Source organism: Pan paniscus, chromosome 13 (genome assembly GCF_029289425.2).
Source record: "Pan paniscus chromosome 13, NHGRI_mPanPan1-v2.0_pri, whole genome shotgun sequence".
NCBI classification, from domain to species: Eukaryota; Metazoa; Chordata; class Mammalia; order Primates; family Hominidae; genus Pan; species Pan paniscus.
In genome coordinates this window covers 124920736-124939771 of record NC_073262.2, presented here as the reverse complement: position 1 = coordinate 124939771, position 19036 = coordinate 124920736, and the positions used below count along the sequence as shown (strand labels likewise).

The following is a 19036-nucleotide window of genomic DNA, read 5'->3' as shown; positions in this document are numbered from 1 at the left end:
CCCTAATGCTCTTTTTCTGCTCTAGGATTCCCTCCAGGATGTTACTACATCACATGTAGTCATCCTGCCTCCTCAGGCTCCTCTTGGCTCGTCTATTAAATTATTGGGTCCAGGAGGCCAGGTATATTATCACCAGCACCAATGGCTTCTGGAATAGGACCTCAATAAATGTTGATTGAATCGACCTGGTTTCTATTTTAAAATGTCAAGGCTTTGATTGAACCATCTAGTACCTGCTTCTGAGTGGCATGATCTGCCTATGTATATATATTCCTCCAATATCTACAGTGAGATTTCACTTTGTCCTGATGTTTTATGCAGGGCTTTATTTATTGCAAGTAGTAGATCAATAATGTGTGATTAAATTCATAGGTCAGGCCTCTGCCTGGTCTTCTTGACTGAGCTACTACCTGTATCTCTATCTCTGAAATAACAGAAGAGATGCATGAGAACTACTTTGCTTCTGTTGGCTGTGTCACCTTGCACTGATTACATAAACTTTCTGAGCCTCTCTCACAGGGTTTCATAAGAATTACTGAGATCAGGTATAGGAACCACTGACATAGATAATACTGAGTGTTAACAGCAGCCCAGGAGTCTTTGTGTGTTATGTGTACAGCATATTCAATCTTCACAACAGACTTATGCAGTAACCACCCTTATCCTCATTTTACAGTTTGGGAAACTAAAGCACAGAGAAGCTAAATAGCACATCTAATACTACACAAATGATGAGCAGCAGAACTAGGATGTGGACTCAGGACTGTCAACTCACACCCTGTGTTAATGCTTTTTCCCCACTAAGTCCTTTGTGAGACAGTAACCCCAAAACTAAAGCATTCTCTCTCTTTAGGTGGTCAGTAGAGGAAATCTATGTAAGAGATTGCCTGAGACCATGGCTGTCTCCCATTTATACACAAATCTTCAAAAATAAAACAATTCAGCAAATAGTGGATGTCTAATATGTTCAAGCATGAACAAGATTCTTGCAAAGCGAGTTCAAATACTGACATAAATACAGGATGAATATCCCTTATCTGAAATGCTTGGGATCAAAACTGTTTCAGATGTCGGATTTTGGAATATTTGCATATACATAATGAGAGAGCTGGGGGATGGGACCCTAAACATGAAATTCATTTATGTTTCATATACACCTTATACCTATAGCCTGAAGGTAATTTTATACTCTCTCCCTCTCTATATATACACATATGTATATATAAAAATGGTATATGTATACATTACATAGATACATATTTTGAGACAGAGTCTCGCTCTGTATATATGTGTGTGTTGTGTGTATATATATATATATATATATATATTTTTTTTTTTTTTTTTTTTTTTTTGAGACAGAATCTCTGTTGCCGAGGCTGGAGTGCAATGGTGCAATCTTGGCTCACTGCAACCTCCCCCTCCCGGGTTCAAGGGATTCTCCTGCCTCAGTTTCCCAAGTAGCTGGGATTACAGGCGCCCATCGCCACGCCTGGCTAATTTTTGTATTTTTTCTTAGAGACGGAGTTTCACCACATTGGCCAGGCTGGTCTCGAACTCCCGATCTCAAGTGATCCACCCGCCTCAGCCTCCTAAAGTGCTGGGATTATGGATTTGTGCCACTGTACCCAGCCTATATAATATTTTTAATATTATATTAATTTATGTATGCATCGCATGAGGTCACGTGTAGAATTTTTTCACTTGTGGCATCATGTTGGTGCTCAAAAAGTTTTGGATTTTAGATGTTTAAATTAAGGATGCTCAACTTATGCCGAGTTCCTTGTTTCTGATCCCTTTCAATACATCTTTCTCTAAAGTGGAACTCTAATTCCTACATGAATGACCAGGCTTTACTACTTAAACCTTCAGGTGACACTGGCACTGGCCTGACAGTCTATTAAGGCAGGTGTCTATGGCCTGTGTCACACAAACTCTTTAGCAATATCACGCCTCCTCCCTGTACCTACAGAAGCCCCACATGGCATTTTTGAGTCCTAAAAATGAATGATTGACTCTAGGATATAAAATAATTGAAGATTTGGGCTCCTCTGAAAAACCTATCCAAACTCAGACAGTAAATTTTACCATGGTTAACCAAATTCTCGCAATTGTTTATGACTCCATCAACAGGATGTGTTATTGACAAAAGCTGTACTGGACCTCTCAAAGAGAGTTCAGTATTATCTAAATGACCATGAGCTAGGGAAGAAATGCCTGTAGTCATTAAATTCTTTGAGAATGCTATCTTACACTAGTTAGGAGCTGTAAGATATTACTGGTTTTGGTTTCACTTTAACCAAATCTGTGACTTTGTGGTTAGCTCCATGGTCCTCAACCAGAGACATTTTTGGTTGTCACAACTGGGGAGAGGTGTTACTGACATCAAGTGCGTAGAGGCCACAGATGCTGCTAAACATTGAACAGTGCCCAGAACAGCCCCACATCAAAGACTTATCCAGCTCCAAATGTCAATTATGCTGAGATTGAGAAAGCCCAGTGTCATCCTACACTCTGTTCCTCAAGTCTGTCATTCAATGGTGAGAATGCATAATAAAGTGAAGCTTCAAAATCTTAAGAGTTTTGCCCATATGCACACCATATTCAAACATATAGACCTTCAGAACTATTTTTAGTCACTTGGTATGGAGGCCACACTAGCCCTCCTGTTCATGTGCTTCTCTTCTCCCAGATACTCTGTTTTAAATATGTCCTACATCAGCATTACGTCTCTTCTCAGCACACAGCTACTCAAGGCTTAAAGCACAAGAACCCAGTTTAACACTGCATAAATGAGCATTTTCAGGCTTTTCCCAATCATACAACTAAATGAGGGAAAGAGGACAGAAAGCCACTTCCTATAGTTAGGTTAGTGTCACTTTGTAATATTCCAAGGCCAGACTAAGGCCTTCTCAGGATGTCCCCTCAAGCCACCCTCTCTGATCACCACCCCATCACTAAGTGAAATGCTTAAAAAATTGAAAGAATGTTATTACCCCAAGTAATAATTACAAAATTAAAAACTAGGAAATAGAAAATAGTGGGTTTTAATGAGCTTCACTTAAAGCCCTTCAAACTGAAGACACCACATTCACTATTAGCATGGAGTAAAACATTTATTTTCAAATGTCATAGAAACAATATTTATAAGTCCTCTTCTCCACCTCTTGTGTGGTGATTTACTGATTTCTCTCTTTCTTTCCCTCTTTTTCTTCAGCTTGCTTCCCATCCAGTCATCCTTTTTCACAAACATTCCCTGGGGGCATCTTGCTGTCTTCTGCAGAGAATCTGAAAAAAAAGTAGGAACATTCCCAGCTGTGGGAATCCAGAACATTCCAAAGTCATCTTTTCTTTTGTTGAGGGGGAAGGTGGGTTCCCTGCTCATAGGGTGAGGCCCAACCTGGAGAAATCGGGGGACAGACTTTTTGGTTAGGAGTATCTGAACACCACCCCTCAGTTGGTCCTCAAGCCCACCACTCCTGTCACCTACCCAGTGCTTCTTAAGCCCTATTTCTTGCTACCCGGTCCAGTTGATCTTCTGTTTTCATTAAATCAAGAGGACCTGTCCCATGTTACCCCTGGAGTTTCAGCTCTCTACATGTGTACGTTAAAAGTTTAAGTGGACGAAGCCAGTGAGGGAGCCCAGGAACTCGGTTTAAGCCGCACTTTGACAGTCTGTGAACCTGTTTGACAACTTTCTCCCCTCTCTGCCTCTGTGAACGCCTGTGCACCAACGAAATAGCCACCTAGATCCGCTGTGGTCAGCGTCAGCAAAACAGCAAGACCCAGCTATGAATCTGTTGTCTTCGTCCTCCTTTAAATCTCAGCAATATTTCAGAGAGAGAGAGAGGGAGAAAAAAAATACTGTTCAGCTCAAAAATTTCCTCTAAATGATACAAGGAAAACGCCGCCGTTCCGTTTGTACCCTAGATGTGGGCTGCAGGGCTGCCTGGGCTCTGCTAACAAAAGCACAAAGCGTGAATGGCCTGGTGATGGCTGTTTTTTCGCCCTTGGACGGAGAGATGAGATCACGATTTTCACGAAGAGAAGAAACCGCCTCTGCCAGGCGGTTGAGGCTGCCGTTTCCCCTCCCCGCGCGGGTCCCGCATTACATCACTGGTGAGCTCTGGCTTGGGGGTGGGTGGGTGAAAACGAGGCTTCGCCAGGGACCCAGCCCCCGGGCGAGGAGGATAAACAGAAACACACTGGTGGGGAGGTCGTGTCGAGGAAGAGAAAGAAGGAAAACTCAGGAACCGGTTTCCTGCCACCACCCCGCGTAGGGGGCGGGGGACTGCTGGGGTAAAAGGCAACATCTTTATGAAGCAGCCGCACCCCAAATCTCCTTCCCGCGCGCCTCCAGGCCGCCCTCAACTCCCAATTTCAAGTCCAACAAAAACCGATATCCTAAGCTGCTGGGAAAGCTGCGTTGAGGAGGCCGAGGGGGACTGCAGAGGAGCCCAGGGACGGGGAGGGACCGTGGTTCACGCGCCGGGGGCGGGGGGCGGGGAGGCGGGAGGGGGAGGCGGTCGCTGCTGCGCCCCCGCCTGGCCCAGCCAGCGGTGCCTCCCCCGCCAGGCGACAGCAGTCAGAGGGGGGAGGCAGAAGCGCCTCCTCCCCGCCCGGAGCCCAGGCGGCGGTGCAGGGGGAGGAAGGCACCTCACCTTGCCCCCGATGAGGGGCGGATCATGCCATGGCAGCGCCGGCGAGCGACAGCGGCGGCAGCCAGCAGAGCCCAAGCAGCAGCCCCGGGAGCCGGGAGGGAGCTGGGGTCGCCGCGAAGGGAGCCCCGGACTGCGGAGACGCAGGAGCCCGGGACGCAGCGGAGACGGTCTCCGGCCTCCCTCCGCTTGAGGACTACGAGTGCAAAATCTGCTACAACTACTTCGACGCGGACCGGCGCGCGCCCAAGCTGCTGGCGTGCTTGCACACCTTCTGCCAGGAGTGCCTGAGCCAGCTGCAGCTCCGCGCCGCCGCCGCCGCCGCCGCTGCCGCCGCGCCTGAGCGCCCGCCGCGCCCGCCGCCCTGGCTCTGCCCGCCCGGCGCCATCGCGTGCCCGGTGTGCCGCCACCGCACGCCGCTGCCCGACAGCCGCGTGCACGGCCTGCCCAACAACACCAAGCTAGCCGAGGCCTTCCCGCTGGCTTTGCGCGCAGCGCACGACCCGCTGCCCCAGGACCGCCTCCCGCCGCTGCCCGCGTGCCTGCCAGCGCCCGCTGCTGCCCCGCCGCCCACCCCGGCCCCGCCACCGCCGCCCTCCCCCGCCCCACCGCAGCCGCCGCCGCCGCCGCCGCCTGCCGAGGACGCGGCCCCCGGGCCTCGAGCCCGCCCCGGCCTGCGCGCCCCGGGCGCCTACGACAGCTGCCAGAACTGCAAGCGCGCGGCGCTCACCGCCGGCTGCGTGTGCGTGGTCTTCTCCTTCCTCTCCATGGTGGTGCTGCTCTTCACCGGCCTCATCTTCGTCAACCACTACGGCGGCGGGGGAACCCCCGGAGGCGGGGCGCCCCCTGGCGAGGCACCGGCCACCGGGTCGCCCTCGCCCTCGCCCGTGGGGCCCATCTGCCTGTCGGTGGCCAGCATCCTGGCACTCTTCTCGGTCGTTGTCACCTGGGTCATCTGCTGGCTCAAGTATCGGCCCGAGGGTGCGGCCGCGGGCTCGACGGGGGGCAGCGGCGGCGGCCCGAGGGCAAGGGCTGCGGCGGGCGGCGCGCGGAGGAGCGACACATAGCCGGGCCGCGCCGCGGAACTGGCGCCTGCACCTCCAGCCCCGCGCGGCGGGAGAAGAGGGGGCCTCTGGCTCGGTGCGCTCGAGCTTCTGCACCCTCTCCCTGCTGCCCCCGGGCTCTCCTGGACTCACACCCTCTCCCAACTCGGCCACTGAGGAGCCTCGGTTTTCTGTCCCTCGGGCTTCTGTCGCCCCTCGCCCTTCGCGCTGGGCCAGAGAGGGAAACTGAACAGGAAGGGATGTTGGTCGGGGGGGGGGGGTCTCTTTTGCCTGGACTGTGCAAAATTGACCTCCGCGTTATGCACCACCCTCGAGCTCGTCAGAATGTGCGGCCATCCCTCCCTAGAGCACAAAGATCTGCAGAGACGAAGCAAGGGGAGGGGGAGCCCCACCGCCCCGCCTGAAAGCTGGTTTTCTGGCCGCCAGGACTTGAGAGTTTCTTTAAAGGTGCAGCTGCGCGCGTGCACACGTGCATCTGTGGCGGCTGTGAATGGACTTGAATTGCCCGGAGGAAGAATGAATGGGATGTAAACGTGAGAGGAAAAGGGTTTCCTGCTTCCTAGCGGTCCTGGAAAGGGAGAGATCCTGAGCGCTGAGAGTGACGGACACTCCCCCGCCGGCACAGCGCGGGCGTGCCCTGAGCTGCTGGAAGAACAGGCAGGCAGCAGCTGGGCGCGATGGGGCAGGTGCACGGCGCGCGTGCGCGCTCGGAGCCGACTCAGAGTGGCCGAGGCGGCGGCGCGCCCAGGGCGGTGGGCCCTGTTGCCCATGGCCGGGTGTTGTCTGGAGCAGAGCCCAGAAGTCTCATCTCCTGGAAGCTTGTGGTTGTTTTATTCACGGTGTTACTGCCAGGAAGTCATTTCATCTTCTGTAACTAGACTCAGGGAGCTTAAAGAGCCTGTTCTCCCTTCTCTCAAAAGTGGCTTACGGTTGCCCCCACCTGGAAGATATTGAAAGCTATTCACACAGAATATAAACTGGATTTTCTCCTTCCCTTCGCCTTTTTTTCTTAATTTCATTTAACATATAATTTATTTTTGAATATATAAATCTGGAAATTTTTGTGCATTAAGATTTCCAGAAAATTGTTTGATAAGCAGTGACATTATTCCCATACCTCGAGTCCAAATACATTTCGAAATTAGGAGCAGAAAATAAAAGCCTGTTGGTAATTGATTCAATATTTTATACTGTGAAATAACTAATGACTTTTAATTATCTGATAAAATATAAACTAGTGCCCAAAGTTGAAATCAACTAACTGAAGGTCTTTCTGCCTTTGGCTACAAAGATATATATCGTATACACTTATTAGAAAGTATTATATGATTTTGAATTTAGCTGTTTGATATTGTTGGAATTACTGAAATGTTCACATACAGTCACATGAGATGAAAAAGAATATATATCTATCTGATTTTGTAGCTACAAAGATGAATTGCCAGTATATGTTGCAAGTGGGTTAGATGCCTTTTTTTTTTTAAGAAGGAAAACTGTTCCAAATGTATTTTATATGAAAACATTCTTTATTCCATCTTTTGAAATTTGGAATAAGACAAAGTTTTCATGCTTAAAAATCACAGAATCTACTGAAGGTATGCTATTATTCCTCGAGTATTTATGCAAGCTGTCTGCATGATATCCTGACACTATTCTATTAATTGAACTTGAATCGAGCATTTGTATCTATCATAGGAGTGAAGCAATTTATTGGCCATTGATAAGTGGTTTGGCTGCAATGTAGAAACTACAGTATGAAGTGTTTTATGTCTGCATTGTCTTAATAATAAAAACAAGAGGTATTTATAGAAATATCTATTTTCATGACATTAATTTCATGGTAAAATTGCTCCATTATTTGTGTGGCACTTCTCTTCCTTAAATACATGTCCCCATCTAAATCCAAATTTCACATTTTTAAATGGGGCTGAGAGAGAAATAACTCACACATGGAAATGTGCGTTGCTAAGATGGGCATTTAGTGGGATTATTTCTAGGAATAATGACCCTGGAAGGCCCAGTGAGATCTGTTGTATTCTGAAGAGAGAAGCAACTTACATATTTACTACCACAACGTCCACTAAAACTAAACTCTGTTGTCAGACTTTGTTCTTGCCTTCTATGAAATGTTTTTAGGTTTCTATTACTAAAAATCACTTTTCAGAACTTAGTTTTAATTTATTTATACCCCCATGTCTTGTGTTTTACTTCTATATCCATTTTTACCTCTTATTCATTCTTTATTTACCTCCATTACTAAGATTCTGTTTGCTCTAAAAACTGTTGAGTTGCACAAGTGCAGCTACACATGTATATATGTATGTATTAGGTTTATGTTTAAAGATATATTATGTATAAAATATATGCATACTGGTAACAACTTGGCTTTGTGGCTGTAACCATTGTACATGTGTACACACACATGAGTTTTTTATGTGTGCTAAACTGGCAACCTAGAAGTCTGTCTAAGGTTACTTTGGGCACCAGGTTTCTTTTTAGAGTTTATTTGTGCTCCAGAGAAGTATGCCAATAATGTAACCTAAAAGATTCCTCATAACTGAGAGATACATTCTTGAATCACCTCGATGGCAACAAAAGCCACATTTTGCTTCTATTATAGATTGCACGTGTAAATTTCATGTAATTGAAATTTGAGTTAGAATACTTTTAAGTCAAAGAGACACACTTAGCAGATCAGTATCTAAACATGGAGAGAGATTTTCTGTGGCTTACCATGCTTTATTGCTAATTTCTGATTTTGCCATCAGGAACTGAGTGGCAGGATGTGGTCATGGAAAATATCTGTCTGGTTTCTAGTGGTTATCTGGCATTCAGGTCTCTCTCCCCTCTCTCCATTCAGCAGATTGGGTTTAATCATTTATATTTACGTGGAAACACCTATACACCAGCACCTTAGACAAAGCAGGAGTTTAAGAAGTAATTGTTGAAATAGCAAGTAAGTTGTCTGGAGGATTCCTGGTGAAAGTGGTATTTTTTTCCCTTCCCATGGCAACTCTTCATCTCGGAAAAGCTTGATTCAATCCTGGACACCTCTACTACCAGTAGAGTCACTACAAAAAGCCAGGCCTGGTCTGGTCTCTGTACCTGCTTGGAAACTCCTGGTCCCCATGGGCCACATTCTGCCTAGGTTCTAGGGCTACAGGTTAGACTCATCATCATGCTTTCATAGGATCTACATTTCAGGTGAAAGAAACTCATGATGCAGGTGGTGAATTAAACATTCAGTCTCTGAATACAATATGATTTAGTGAACAACAGGCACATCTAGAAAGCACATTGGATTTGGGGTCAGTATCTGCAGGCAGGAGGTGTAAGCCTGAACATTGGTTCTCTCTTTAGTCGGAAAGACCGTTAAAAATCATTTAACCTCCTTTGAGTCTCAGGCTCCCCATCTATAAAATTAGGGGTGGGGAGTATCAGCGCCCCCTACCTCATGGAGTTGGTGTGAAGATTTGTACACATAAGAGGGTAAATTCATGAAAATTCTTTGGAAACTAAAGCCCTATATGGACCTTGCTTTTATTTAGGTCTCCAAGTGTCTAATATTACCTCCCCAGAGAGGTCTGCCCTGGCCACTCTATTCCCAGTGGGTATCTATCCCAGTTTTACTTTCTTAATGAGATTTACTTTGTATAATATGTGTTATACTGTTTGCAGTAGTCTTAGTTATCAGTTGCATTTTTCATCACTCTCCTGCAGAATGTAAAGACATAAACAGGAACTTTGTCTATCTGGTCATCCATTTGATCTGCAAAGCCTTAACCAGTTCTGGGCACATAGTGAGTGGCTGATAAATGTTCTGTTGAGTCTGCTGAAGGGACACTCTGGAATTAATCTTAAGTGACTTGGCTTTCCAGACTCACACTGACCATAACTCCTGAGATCCTGGGAGGCTTAGGTAAATAGTTTCCTTCTCTACTTCATAAGAATTTTTGAAAGGCAAAAAAAAAAAAAAAAAACTTATGGCAAGCACTTTGAGTTTTGAGAAAAATTAGCACTATAATAGTGGAACTCTTACTGATTTATATTCAGTGATAGGAACTGCTAGAGAGACTAAAGGACATTTAGCCTCCATTTTTAATCAGTTCTGCATTGTGTGACATTTTAAGGTATCTTTGTGAACATGTCTACACTGTCGCCTCCAAGGCTAGCAGCACCTGCGTAACTGGGAGAAAAGCACATTGCAGTGGAATTTCCAACATGAGAAAAAGATCTATTAAATTTCTTACTATTTGTTACTCCCTGTTTTCTTAAGTATTCGATCTTTGCCATTTTAATAAATCGTTATTTATAGAATTGCTAATTTTATGATCTTAATAACTAAGCAATTTCCCAGTTATTATGATCTTAATAAGTAAGTAATCCCCCAGTTATTCTGTGATTCAACTCGTACCCTCTTTAATCATTTAATTCCTGTTAGCTATATTTGTATTTCACATTTCTGCTATTATACAAAGATGATGAAATTCACTTTATGGACAATGAACTGCATGCTTGCTAAATATGCATTACACTTCTTCCTTTGAAATCATATGTTTTTTATTGTATTTGTTATAGTGCAAGTTTGTTTGAGGAGCAGCTAATATTTACAGTAGTATCTATTTCTGAAATGAATGTTAGAAATGACTGCAGCCAGATCTTAGTTTGAAGTTATGTGAATGAAGAAAGTGTAAGAAATTGAATTTATCCTCTGCTAGAGATCTCTTTTGATTTTCCATATAAGATAAGCTTTGTAATATATATTGGCATTGTTTCATCCAATCAGTTTTGATTCTAAGCCTTCTGTACTCTTAAGCAGACTGAAATATGCCAAAGAAAAACAAGTTTGTTTCTGTGATGAATTCACAATAATTTCTGATTATAAAATATAGTTGGAGAAGTAAGAATATTCAATGCCTAATTTCCAAGAATATTCCTAGGAGCTGAGGAAGAATGTGCACACTTCCTTTTTTTTTTTTTTTTAAGCTGCCTTTGCATGTAAAATTGGATTATCTTTGGTTTAGAAATACCACATCTCCATGGGGTTGAGTGGGGGATATTGAAGTAGGAAGAGAGTGGAGAAAATATGCAAAAAGTTCCTTTAGCTTTTAATCTTACAAAACATACCACAAAATAAACAGAAGAGAGCATGTTTAATCACTGCAAGAATAGAACAATTTTATTTCAACAACTATGATTTCAAGAACTGTGGTAATATGTGGTCCACTCAGCTATCTCATAGCACATAAACAAGTATTCTCCATCATATATAAATAACACATTTGTGTCACTACTGTATGACTTTAAAAATATTTTGTAGTCAAATTTGAGAGGTAGAGAGCAGGTTGATCTGATGCAAAGTTTGGGGAAGAATTACCTTCCAGTGAGAATTAGACAGTCTTTGCTCGGAAAAAAATTGGAGGGCCAAGTTCCGCAAGGCAAATGATTTGTCCCTAGAAGCTCATTTCCTATTAAATTCACACATAGCAAATTTATCCACTGACGTGAGCTTTATGGAGGTTCTCAACCCTATTAGCACGTTAGAATTACCTGGAGATCCTTAAAAAGAAATTACAGAAGCACCCTTCCTGCCCCCAGAGACATATATTTAATTGGGGCAGCGGAGAAGGAGATGCATCGGTATTTTTTAAAGGCACCCCATGTGAGATTATTGTGCAGCCAAATTTGAAAGCCATTATATTTAACGTATTTACTGAAAGGCGACTGTCTTCCTAATCTCACTTTAATGAACTAAACGCCACCAGGTGCCCTATCTTAGAAACCGATTGGGAGATGCTGAGGCAATGCTTAGATTTTGAGTTTTGGAAGTGGTCTTGGATCACCAAAGGAGGGTTATTTAAACGTTGCTTCTCTCTCTCTCTCTCTGACACACATACACACACACACACACACACACACACACACACACACACACTCCTGTTACCTTTGCGTTCTCAGGAAGGTTAAGTAAATACTTGCATCGGCATTTGGCTGCTGGGCTCTTTTCTCACATGGGCGGGGTGGCGGTTGCTCCTTCCCCCATCAGGGGGCTTTTCTGTGGGCTTCCCCATCCCCCACAAAATAGGTGCTTTCCAAGTCCCCCGTGTCATCAAAATGCAGTGACAACGAGGGGATTTGAGGACGGATTATGCGGATAATCAGGGAAGTCTCGAGGTTAAATTAACAAAACATCGCCAGTGATAGATGTGGGTGTCATCGCCAGTGACAGCTGAAAGGGGAATCTCAGCTTGTCGGCTGGTCGCTGACAGCTGCCGACGGGCGAGCTGATCTAGCGCAGAGTCCTGTTTTAAAATACTCGCCAGGAGAGCTGTTAAAAAGATCCTTTTTAATAGTAGCCATTCAGCGTGTAAATTAATTCCACGCTCTTGGGTGCAGGTATACTTCGGTTTGCACAGAGGCCGAGCTTCCGGCATTCGGTGGGAAGCGGGGGATTACTTCCACTTCTCTCCTTGTGGGTGCGCACGCCGGCGGTGGCTCGCAGCTGAGCCCAAGGGGCAGGGCGCGCGGACCGAGGACTGGAGCCCCTGCTTACTCTGCGACCGCGGCCCAGGGCAGCCACTGCCACTGGGACACCGGGGGAGGCTCTCGGGTGGAAGGGCAGAATCCTGCACCCTGGAGCTGGCTGGGTCTTCCTCCTCCCCTGCAGCCTCTCCGACTGCAAAGGACCCAAGGCCGCCCGGGGTGACAGGCGTTGAGCCCCTCTCGGCCGGGCCAACGACGCTTTAGGCTGTCCCGTTCGTCCCACTTGCCAGCTCCATTACGGGTTAGTTTGAGATCGGAAAGGCAGAGGAGGGCTCGGGGACAAATCGAAGGCACAAGGACGCTGTCATGATCCCACTTATCACGCGTGGAGGGAACCAGAGGCCACACTATCTTGCCAACCCCATCACTCGGCATCCCGGCTGAGTTTGGTTTGCCTTTGTGCGAACCTGGTATTCAGCCTCACCTGTGACGTCCCGGATTTCAGGGGCTGGGGAGTAGGTTATTTACAATCGGATGACGTTTTTAATATTCCAAGATGCCCACGGGCCGCTCCCAGAGCCCGCCCGAAAGCTCCGCGTTCGCATTTATTTGTAACAATAGCAGAGGTGCCCAAAAAAGTAAATTAAGAATAAAACAAACGCCGGGTGCGGTGTCTGCGCCCTGCGGGGAGTCGCCTTCGTTTAGTCCCAGGTTTCTCCGGCGCTTTCGGCCCCCAGCAGGGGCTCGAGAATCTCAGCCCCAAACGACTCCGGAAAACCTGCTCCCCGTCGAAAGTCTCCTATTTCCTCCTCGGCTTCCAAAGACGCAAAGAGCATCTTGACACACCCTCTCATTGTCCGAGGGCGGGGCAGCGTGACCTGGACACGAAAGTTGGAGGGGGGACTTGGAAACACCTTAGGAGTCTTGAGGTGCGTTAGTAAATTTCTTCCCAGGGGCCGAGCCTGCGTCCTCACGCCCAGGGGCCCAAGACTCGGCCTCTGCAGCAACACAGTCCTTATCCCAGACCTTCTACGAAGTCTGCACAATCAGACTTGGCGGTCGGGAAGAAGGCGAGGTTCTCTGCGGGGCTTGCAGCGGAGTAGGAGTGACTCAGAACGCCCGCAAAGACGCCGCATTCCAAATGCAGAGCAGATCGGCTGTAACAGGAAGGCGAGAAGCTTAGAATTCTTACTTTATATCTTCATCTTCCGCCTGCCATTGTCCCGACCGACTTAGAGGCGGAGGGTTGAGGCTGAAGTGTCTCAAGTTGTTTTCTCATGGCAATATAGGCTAATAAATGTTCCCCGGGAAGAAAAAAAAAGTTGTTTAAAATAAGCAAACACTTTAGGCAGGGCACAGTGGCTCACATCTGTAATCCCAACACTTTAGGAGGCCGAGGCCGGAGGATTACTTGAGGCCAGGAGTTCCAGACCAGCCTAGGTAACACAGCGAGATCCCCGTCTCTAACAAAAAATACAAAAATTAGCCGGACATGGTGTCACACCCCTGTAGTCCCAGCTACCTGGAAGGCTGAGGCGGGAGGATCGTTTGAGCCCAGGAGTTCGAGGCTGCAGTGAGCTATGATCCGGCCACTGCACTCCAGCGTGGGTGACAGAGCAAGACCCTGTCTCAATCAATCAATCAATCAAATAAGGAAGCACTTTAAAGTGGGATTATTTGATGTATTTTAAAAGGGAAATGAGGTGAAGTAAATTTCTAAATTATTTCCAATCGAGATAAGTTAGTGTGGTGTCTCCTGAAGGTATTAAAGGTAACTTTTGTTGACATTTACTTACTGCCACAACAAGGCAAACAATGAAAGCTGAAGTATTTAGGTAGCTTCCAGACCTCGTGCTTTCCGGGGCTGATCAAAGTAGTAGAAAACTAGTACTTTCTAACGGACCAGGACTGGTAACATAACCTTGTCCTGATTTAAACCCTAACACAGCGGCTTCTTAGCTGTATGACCTTGGGCCAGTTAATTAACCTATCTCTACCTCCTTTTCTCATTTTAACTAGATATAACCTAATTGATTTGAGCAGTAAGTAGATGAATCTTTGTAACATAGTGAGAACAATACCATTACATACTAAGCACTCAATAAACACATACTTTTATGATTCACCATTATCAAGTACTATCGTCACCACATGTGGATTTCCTTAGTTCTCCTGAGATACCTTATTCAGCTTATTTGGATGGGGACCCCCCGCAGCAGGACCAAGAAACAGCAGGCCCTCCAAGCTCTCGTGTTGCCAGCCCCAAGACACCAAAATGTCCTCCGAGAAATCTCATGAAGAGTGTCGTCCCCAAGACAGAGACTGAGACAGGTGAAAGGTGAGATGGCTTAGCAGTTTGTAATGCTAAGCAGGGCATAGTGGCATCCTCTTCCCTGATTCTCCCATCCTGGCACTTCGGTGACTTCTACTTTAAAAGGGTTTATTCCAAGTATTTGATATATTTACCTTCACCTTTTCTCCTATTTTTCTGCACTTTTGCAAGGTTTGAGCAGGCAAAGTGCAAACTCGATTTATTTTAAAACCTTGGGAGCAAAACAAATAGGTTTTTTCTTAAGTCAGTACAAAGTAAGGGTATATGTAATTTGTCTAGCCCATGATAGGATCATAAATATTGCATTTTCCTTTCTAATATCTTTTTCCCCTATTATGGAAGAGTGAATTGGGGATGCAGATCAGTTCTCCCAGTGCAACTGTGTCCTTCCAATTGACAATGATCATTGTTGCCTAGTGTAATATACCACCTGGATTCCATGTAGAACATCAGTTAGGATTCATTTTATCAGAAATATCTTAGTAATTATATTCTGATATTTGATGCCTCCCTCTATTTCTCTCTCTCTTCCTCCATCGTTCTTTTCAATTTGGAGCAATCTTCTCTTTTTTCCAGGAGTTTTTCCTTTTTTCTGTCTCTAAGATTATCCATTCCTAGGACTTTCCTGCTTTTTGAGCTTGGAAAGCTTCTCTGAATTTTCCTGCCACCCTGCTTTTGAATGTCCCGTGGTCTGGCTCCTGCCTTCCTGAGTCATCCTCCTCCAGTGAAACCCACACAGTTTGCTCTTCTGAAAGTCAAACTGCTTCACCAAGCAGAAGAGTGGAGCAAAGCCCCTATCATGTGACCTTGTACTGAGGGACCAGAGATTATCTTCTATTACAGGCACGGTTCTCATGTCCCCATTATGACAGAGGTACCTGGTCTTTCTGAGAACCTCTTTGGATTCTTTTGGAGATACGAAGATTAGGTTTGGAGATGCCATGAAGATTCCCTTTCAACATGGGCCTTCTCACCTCTTCCACCGGTGTAGGTTTCTGTTTACTTCCTTGATGAGCAGCTCTAAGTTATTTATTCGTAGGTTTTACTTTATCAGTGGTTCTTGTGATAAGTAAGTACCGCTCTCTTTGACTGTGAAGCACTTCTGCATATTGATCTGAGAAACCTGTAGTGTAGTCAGGTGCGCACGGTGGCCCATTCTTATAATCACAGTGGCTTTGGGAGTCCAAGGTGGGAGAATGGCTTGAGACCAAGAGTTCAAGACCAGTTTTGAGACTCCATCTCAAGAAGTAAAGCGGGGGGGGGGGGGGGGGGGAAGAGAGAGAGAGAGAGACAAGAGAGAGAGGAAGAAGAAGTAGTAGAATAAGAATAAGAACAAGAAAACAAAAGAAAGAAGGAAAGAAAAAAAGAAAGAAAGAAAGGAAGAAAAAAGAAAGAAAATCCATTGTCTTTTTTCAAGCCTCTACTTTTTTCAAGCCTCTACTGCAGGGCAACACACTGTTGCCTCCACTTCATCTGTTGCATTCCTTGGTCCCAGACTTCTTAGACTTTCAAAGATGTGTTCAAAGACTTTGTAATAACTTATGAAACCTTGTGAAAATATTTCCTCCTGAATTCTTCCTGCTGGTTTATTTTCCATTTATCTCACAGAAATACCAGCCAAGGAATGATGACTAGTTCTTTAGGGCCTTGGGCTCCTCTGGATTATCTGGAAAGAGGAGTCTTCCACACCCCTCCCACTGCCAAAGTGGTAGTAGCTCCTCCAAATCACCCAGGAGGAAAACACAGACTTGCCGCCACAATGTGGAGCAGGGCACTCCTAGCTTTCCCAACATCTCCCCTGCCTTGGAGGGAGTTTCCTCTCGTATGGGAAATGGGAGTGACAGGTCCTGTAGAGTGGGGATCTGGACACCAAGAAGGCGCGCTGTCATTTTCTGTCAAATAAAAATGCACTTTTCAGCCGATGGGGGCTAGATGAAGAGGCCCAGGACCATCCTGGATTTTTGAGCCACGATCACTGGAAGGGAGGAGGCTCATACGTCTGTCATGTCAACAGTGACAGCTACCCTACCCCTGGAGGTGGTGAGAGGAACAGAGCTCAAGGGAGCCTCAGCCGGTCCATCAGAAGGTTCAGTCCCCCGTCACCCCTCCCATAGCCATTTTGAAATATCTTCCCAAAGAAGACAATGGGAAATATCTAGAGAGATGCTGGGCCCACAGAGGAGGCAAGCACTACCTCTTTTGGAGGGAAGCATATCTGCAGATTTGGCTGCCCAGGCCCTGCCAGGAGTTTTCCAGGACCTCAGACTGCCACAGCACAGTAGGCATTCACTAAAGTGTTGTGGACCACATGGTTTCATCACTTTCCTTTGTCCTTGCCTTTCCTTCAGCCAACACGCCTTCCTTCTCTCCCTTCTCTGCAAGGAGCTACAGCTCCGTAGAGCCTGCCCAGACCACTCCTGCTGAAATATCAACTGCACCCCAGCCTTTCTTACCCGCCCACTCACTACCCCACCCTTGGTCTTTCAAGCTTCTCCAGAGCTGAGCCTCAGTCTTACAACCAATCTCCTGGCAGGGTGCATTTCTATATTATTTTTTGCTATTTTCTAGACCATCAGCTCTGCCAGGGCAAAGACTTTGGTCTGTTTCGTTGCTGTGGCGCCAGCACTCGGAATGGCACGTAGTAGAAGCTCAATAAGTATATGTGGAATAAGTGAAAGGCCACGTGCGCCAGAGTGAGATCGACTCCAGGTGAAACTGGAAGACTAGCCCGGCCGACGATTCAGTGGGGGAAGAGAGGAACAATAAAATAATCTGGTGATCCGCAAGGTTCGCAGGTGTCTCAGGTCCAGAGATGACCCGTGAGCAAAGGAGCCTGAGAACTTTCAGAGGGAGAATGAATGATTGAATGTGAGAATGCCGGACACCGGAGTGTGCCCAGCTCCAGCACTAAGGAAACAGCAGGGAAGAGGGAGGTGCTCCAGGCGCTGCTAAACCCTGGCGGGTGGTGCTAGTGGGCCACTCCCACACGCACTCTCGTCTCCGCTAGTGCAGCCCAAGCAGCACAATGGGGCAGGTTCCTTCGCCCGCCACCGGGTGCCCAAGGCTGCGTGCTGGGGCTCAGTAGCTCCCGGCAGAGCGCTCGAAGGAAAGGCTCAGTGTGAGGTGCGACTTTCTGCTTCCCGTGGAGGCTCCGAAAGGCCCTCGAGCCAAGGGCGCCCGGGGACGTGAGGGTGGGCAGGCCAGTCCTTTAGGGTGGGAACCAGCTGAGGGCCAGACCTCCGACGCCAAGCTTGATCCAGCTTTTATAATTTTTTTTTTTATCCAGTAGAATCTCTTGAAGGGACGATGGTCCAGGCTCAAAGCGCAGAAAGGTTAGGACCTACTAGTATAGAGTGGGACTAGGGAGCAAGGTCAGGCCAAGAGGTCAAACCCTGCTTTGCTGAGAGAGGTGGTCGCACAGGACACCCCGCCCCAAGGCGTTTTCCCTTGAAAGCCCAGGGTAACCTGCCTTCAGCGGACAAGACTGCTGCGGGGCTACCCGGAAATAACCTGAGTTTGCACCCACCCCCTCTAACCGCAATCTCCAGTCAACTTTCCCACTTGCGACCCGGAGGCTGCGAACTTTCCTGGTTCTCTATGGCAATAACTGGAGGATCCCTCTCTCTCCCCAAAACTCACTCCTGAGCAGTGTGCTGGTCCTATGGCAACCTGGTCACCTGGGAGGAGTTGGTCGCCCTGACAACTTCTAAGGTCTTCCCCGCCCCATCCCCCAGAGCAGTTTTTCGGGGCGTCCTGGGCAACAGGAGGTTTTCTGCCTCCCTCTGTCACTTCGCCCCAGGCTCCTTTTTAGAGGGTCCTAGGGAAGAGGAGGACTGAGAACCGCGTGGTCCCCACTGAGCCTGAGGGTGAGGGGACGGAGGAAATGGGCCATAAAGTGTCCACGCGAGTCCCTGTGCGAGTTTCTGCGTACGAGCGCGTGCCCAAATAGTGAGTGGGGGTTATTTTCCGGCCTGTCAGGGGATCTAGAGCGGTCCTGCTAGCGCGCAGCCAGCCGGTGTTTCCGGAAAGGCCTCCCTGCGAGCCGGCTGAGCAGCCAGCGCCAGGCGAGCCCAGAAAGGTGGAAGTCACGGTGGAAACGCCGGCCACGCGGCTCCTTCTCCAAACGCGCTCTGGGAAGGGATTAGGCGCCCCCTGCACTTTCGCTTTGGGCGTGATTGATGCGAACGGCGCGCTAAGGGCTGCGTAATTAATAAAGATTACGCCGGTTTTGTCGAAACGTTCCTCTTAATTAATGAAGAAGGGGGGCGCCAAGGGTGTTTGATTTGCATTTGGAAAATTCCCTCGGCGGCTCGGGCTCAGTGGTGAAGCGGCCGCTGGGATCCGGGACTAACGGGCAACCGCCAGGCCGAGGCGTTCTTGTTCCGGATCAAGTGTACCCGATCCTGTTCCCCTCGCCCCGAGATCTACCGGGCCGCACTCCCTGGGGCTCAGGGCCCGACTCAAGTCTGTCTCCACCCAGCCCTCCTCGAGTGGGCCTCCTT

At 47.4% G+C, this 19036-nt stretch overlaps 1 protein-coding gene and 1 long non-coding RNA gene across 2 annotated transcripts; one reads left to right on the top strand and one right to left on the bottom strand.

The window, feature by feature from the left end:
- Nucleotides 1-3094: 3094 nt before the first annotated feature.
- Nucleotides 3095-5028, bottom strand: LOC100992197 (uncharacterized). The gene is made up of 2 exons (XR_008624599.1): nucleotides 4927-5028; nucleotides 3095-3285 (listed from the first exon to the last, which is right to left on the bottom strand). It is a non-coding gene; the product is annotated as an uncharacterized LOC100992197 (long non-coding RNA).
- Nucleotides 3923-6107, top strand: RNF228 (ring finger protein 228). The gene is made up of 2 exons (XM_055109140.3): nucleotides 3923-4116; nucleotides 4573-6107. The coding sequence occupies exon 2, from the start codon at nucleotides 4688-4690 to the stop codon at nucleotides 5720-5722; it is 1035 nt and encodes a 344-aa protein (XP_054965115.1). The 5' UTR covers nucleotides 3923-4116; nucleotides 4573-4687; the 3' UTR covers nucleotides 5723-6107.
- The last annotated feature ends 12929 nt before the right edge of the window (nucleotides 6108-19036 follow it).

Bases quoted from the DNA above. Each gene is read 5' to 3' on its own strand.
- RNF228 (XM_055109140.3), top strand. From the start codon at position 4,688: ATGGCAGCGCCGGCGAGCGACAGCGGCGGCAGCCAGCAGAGCCCAAGC.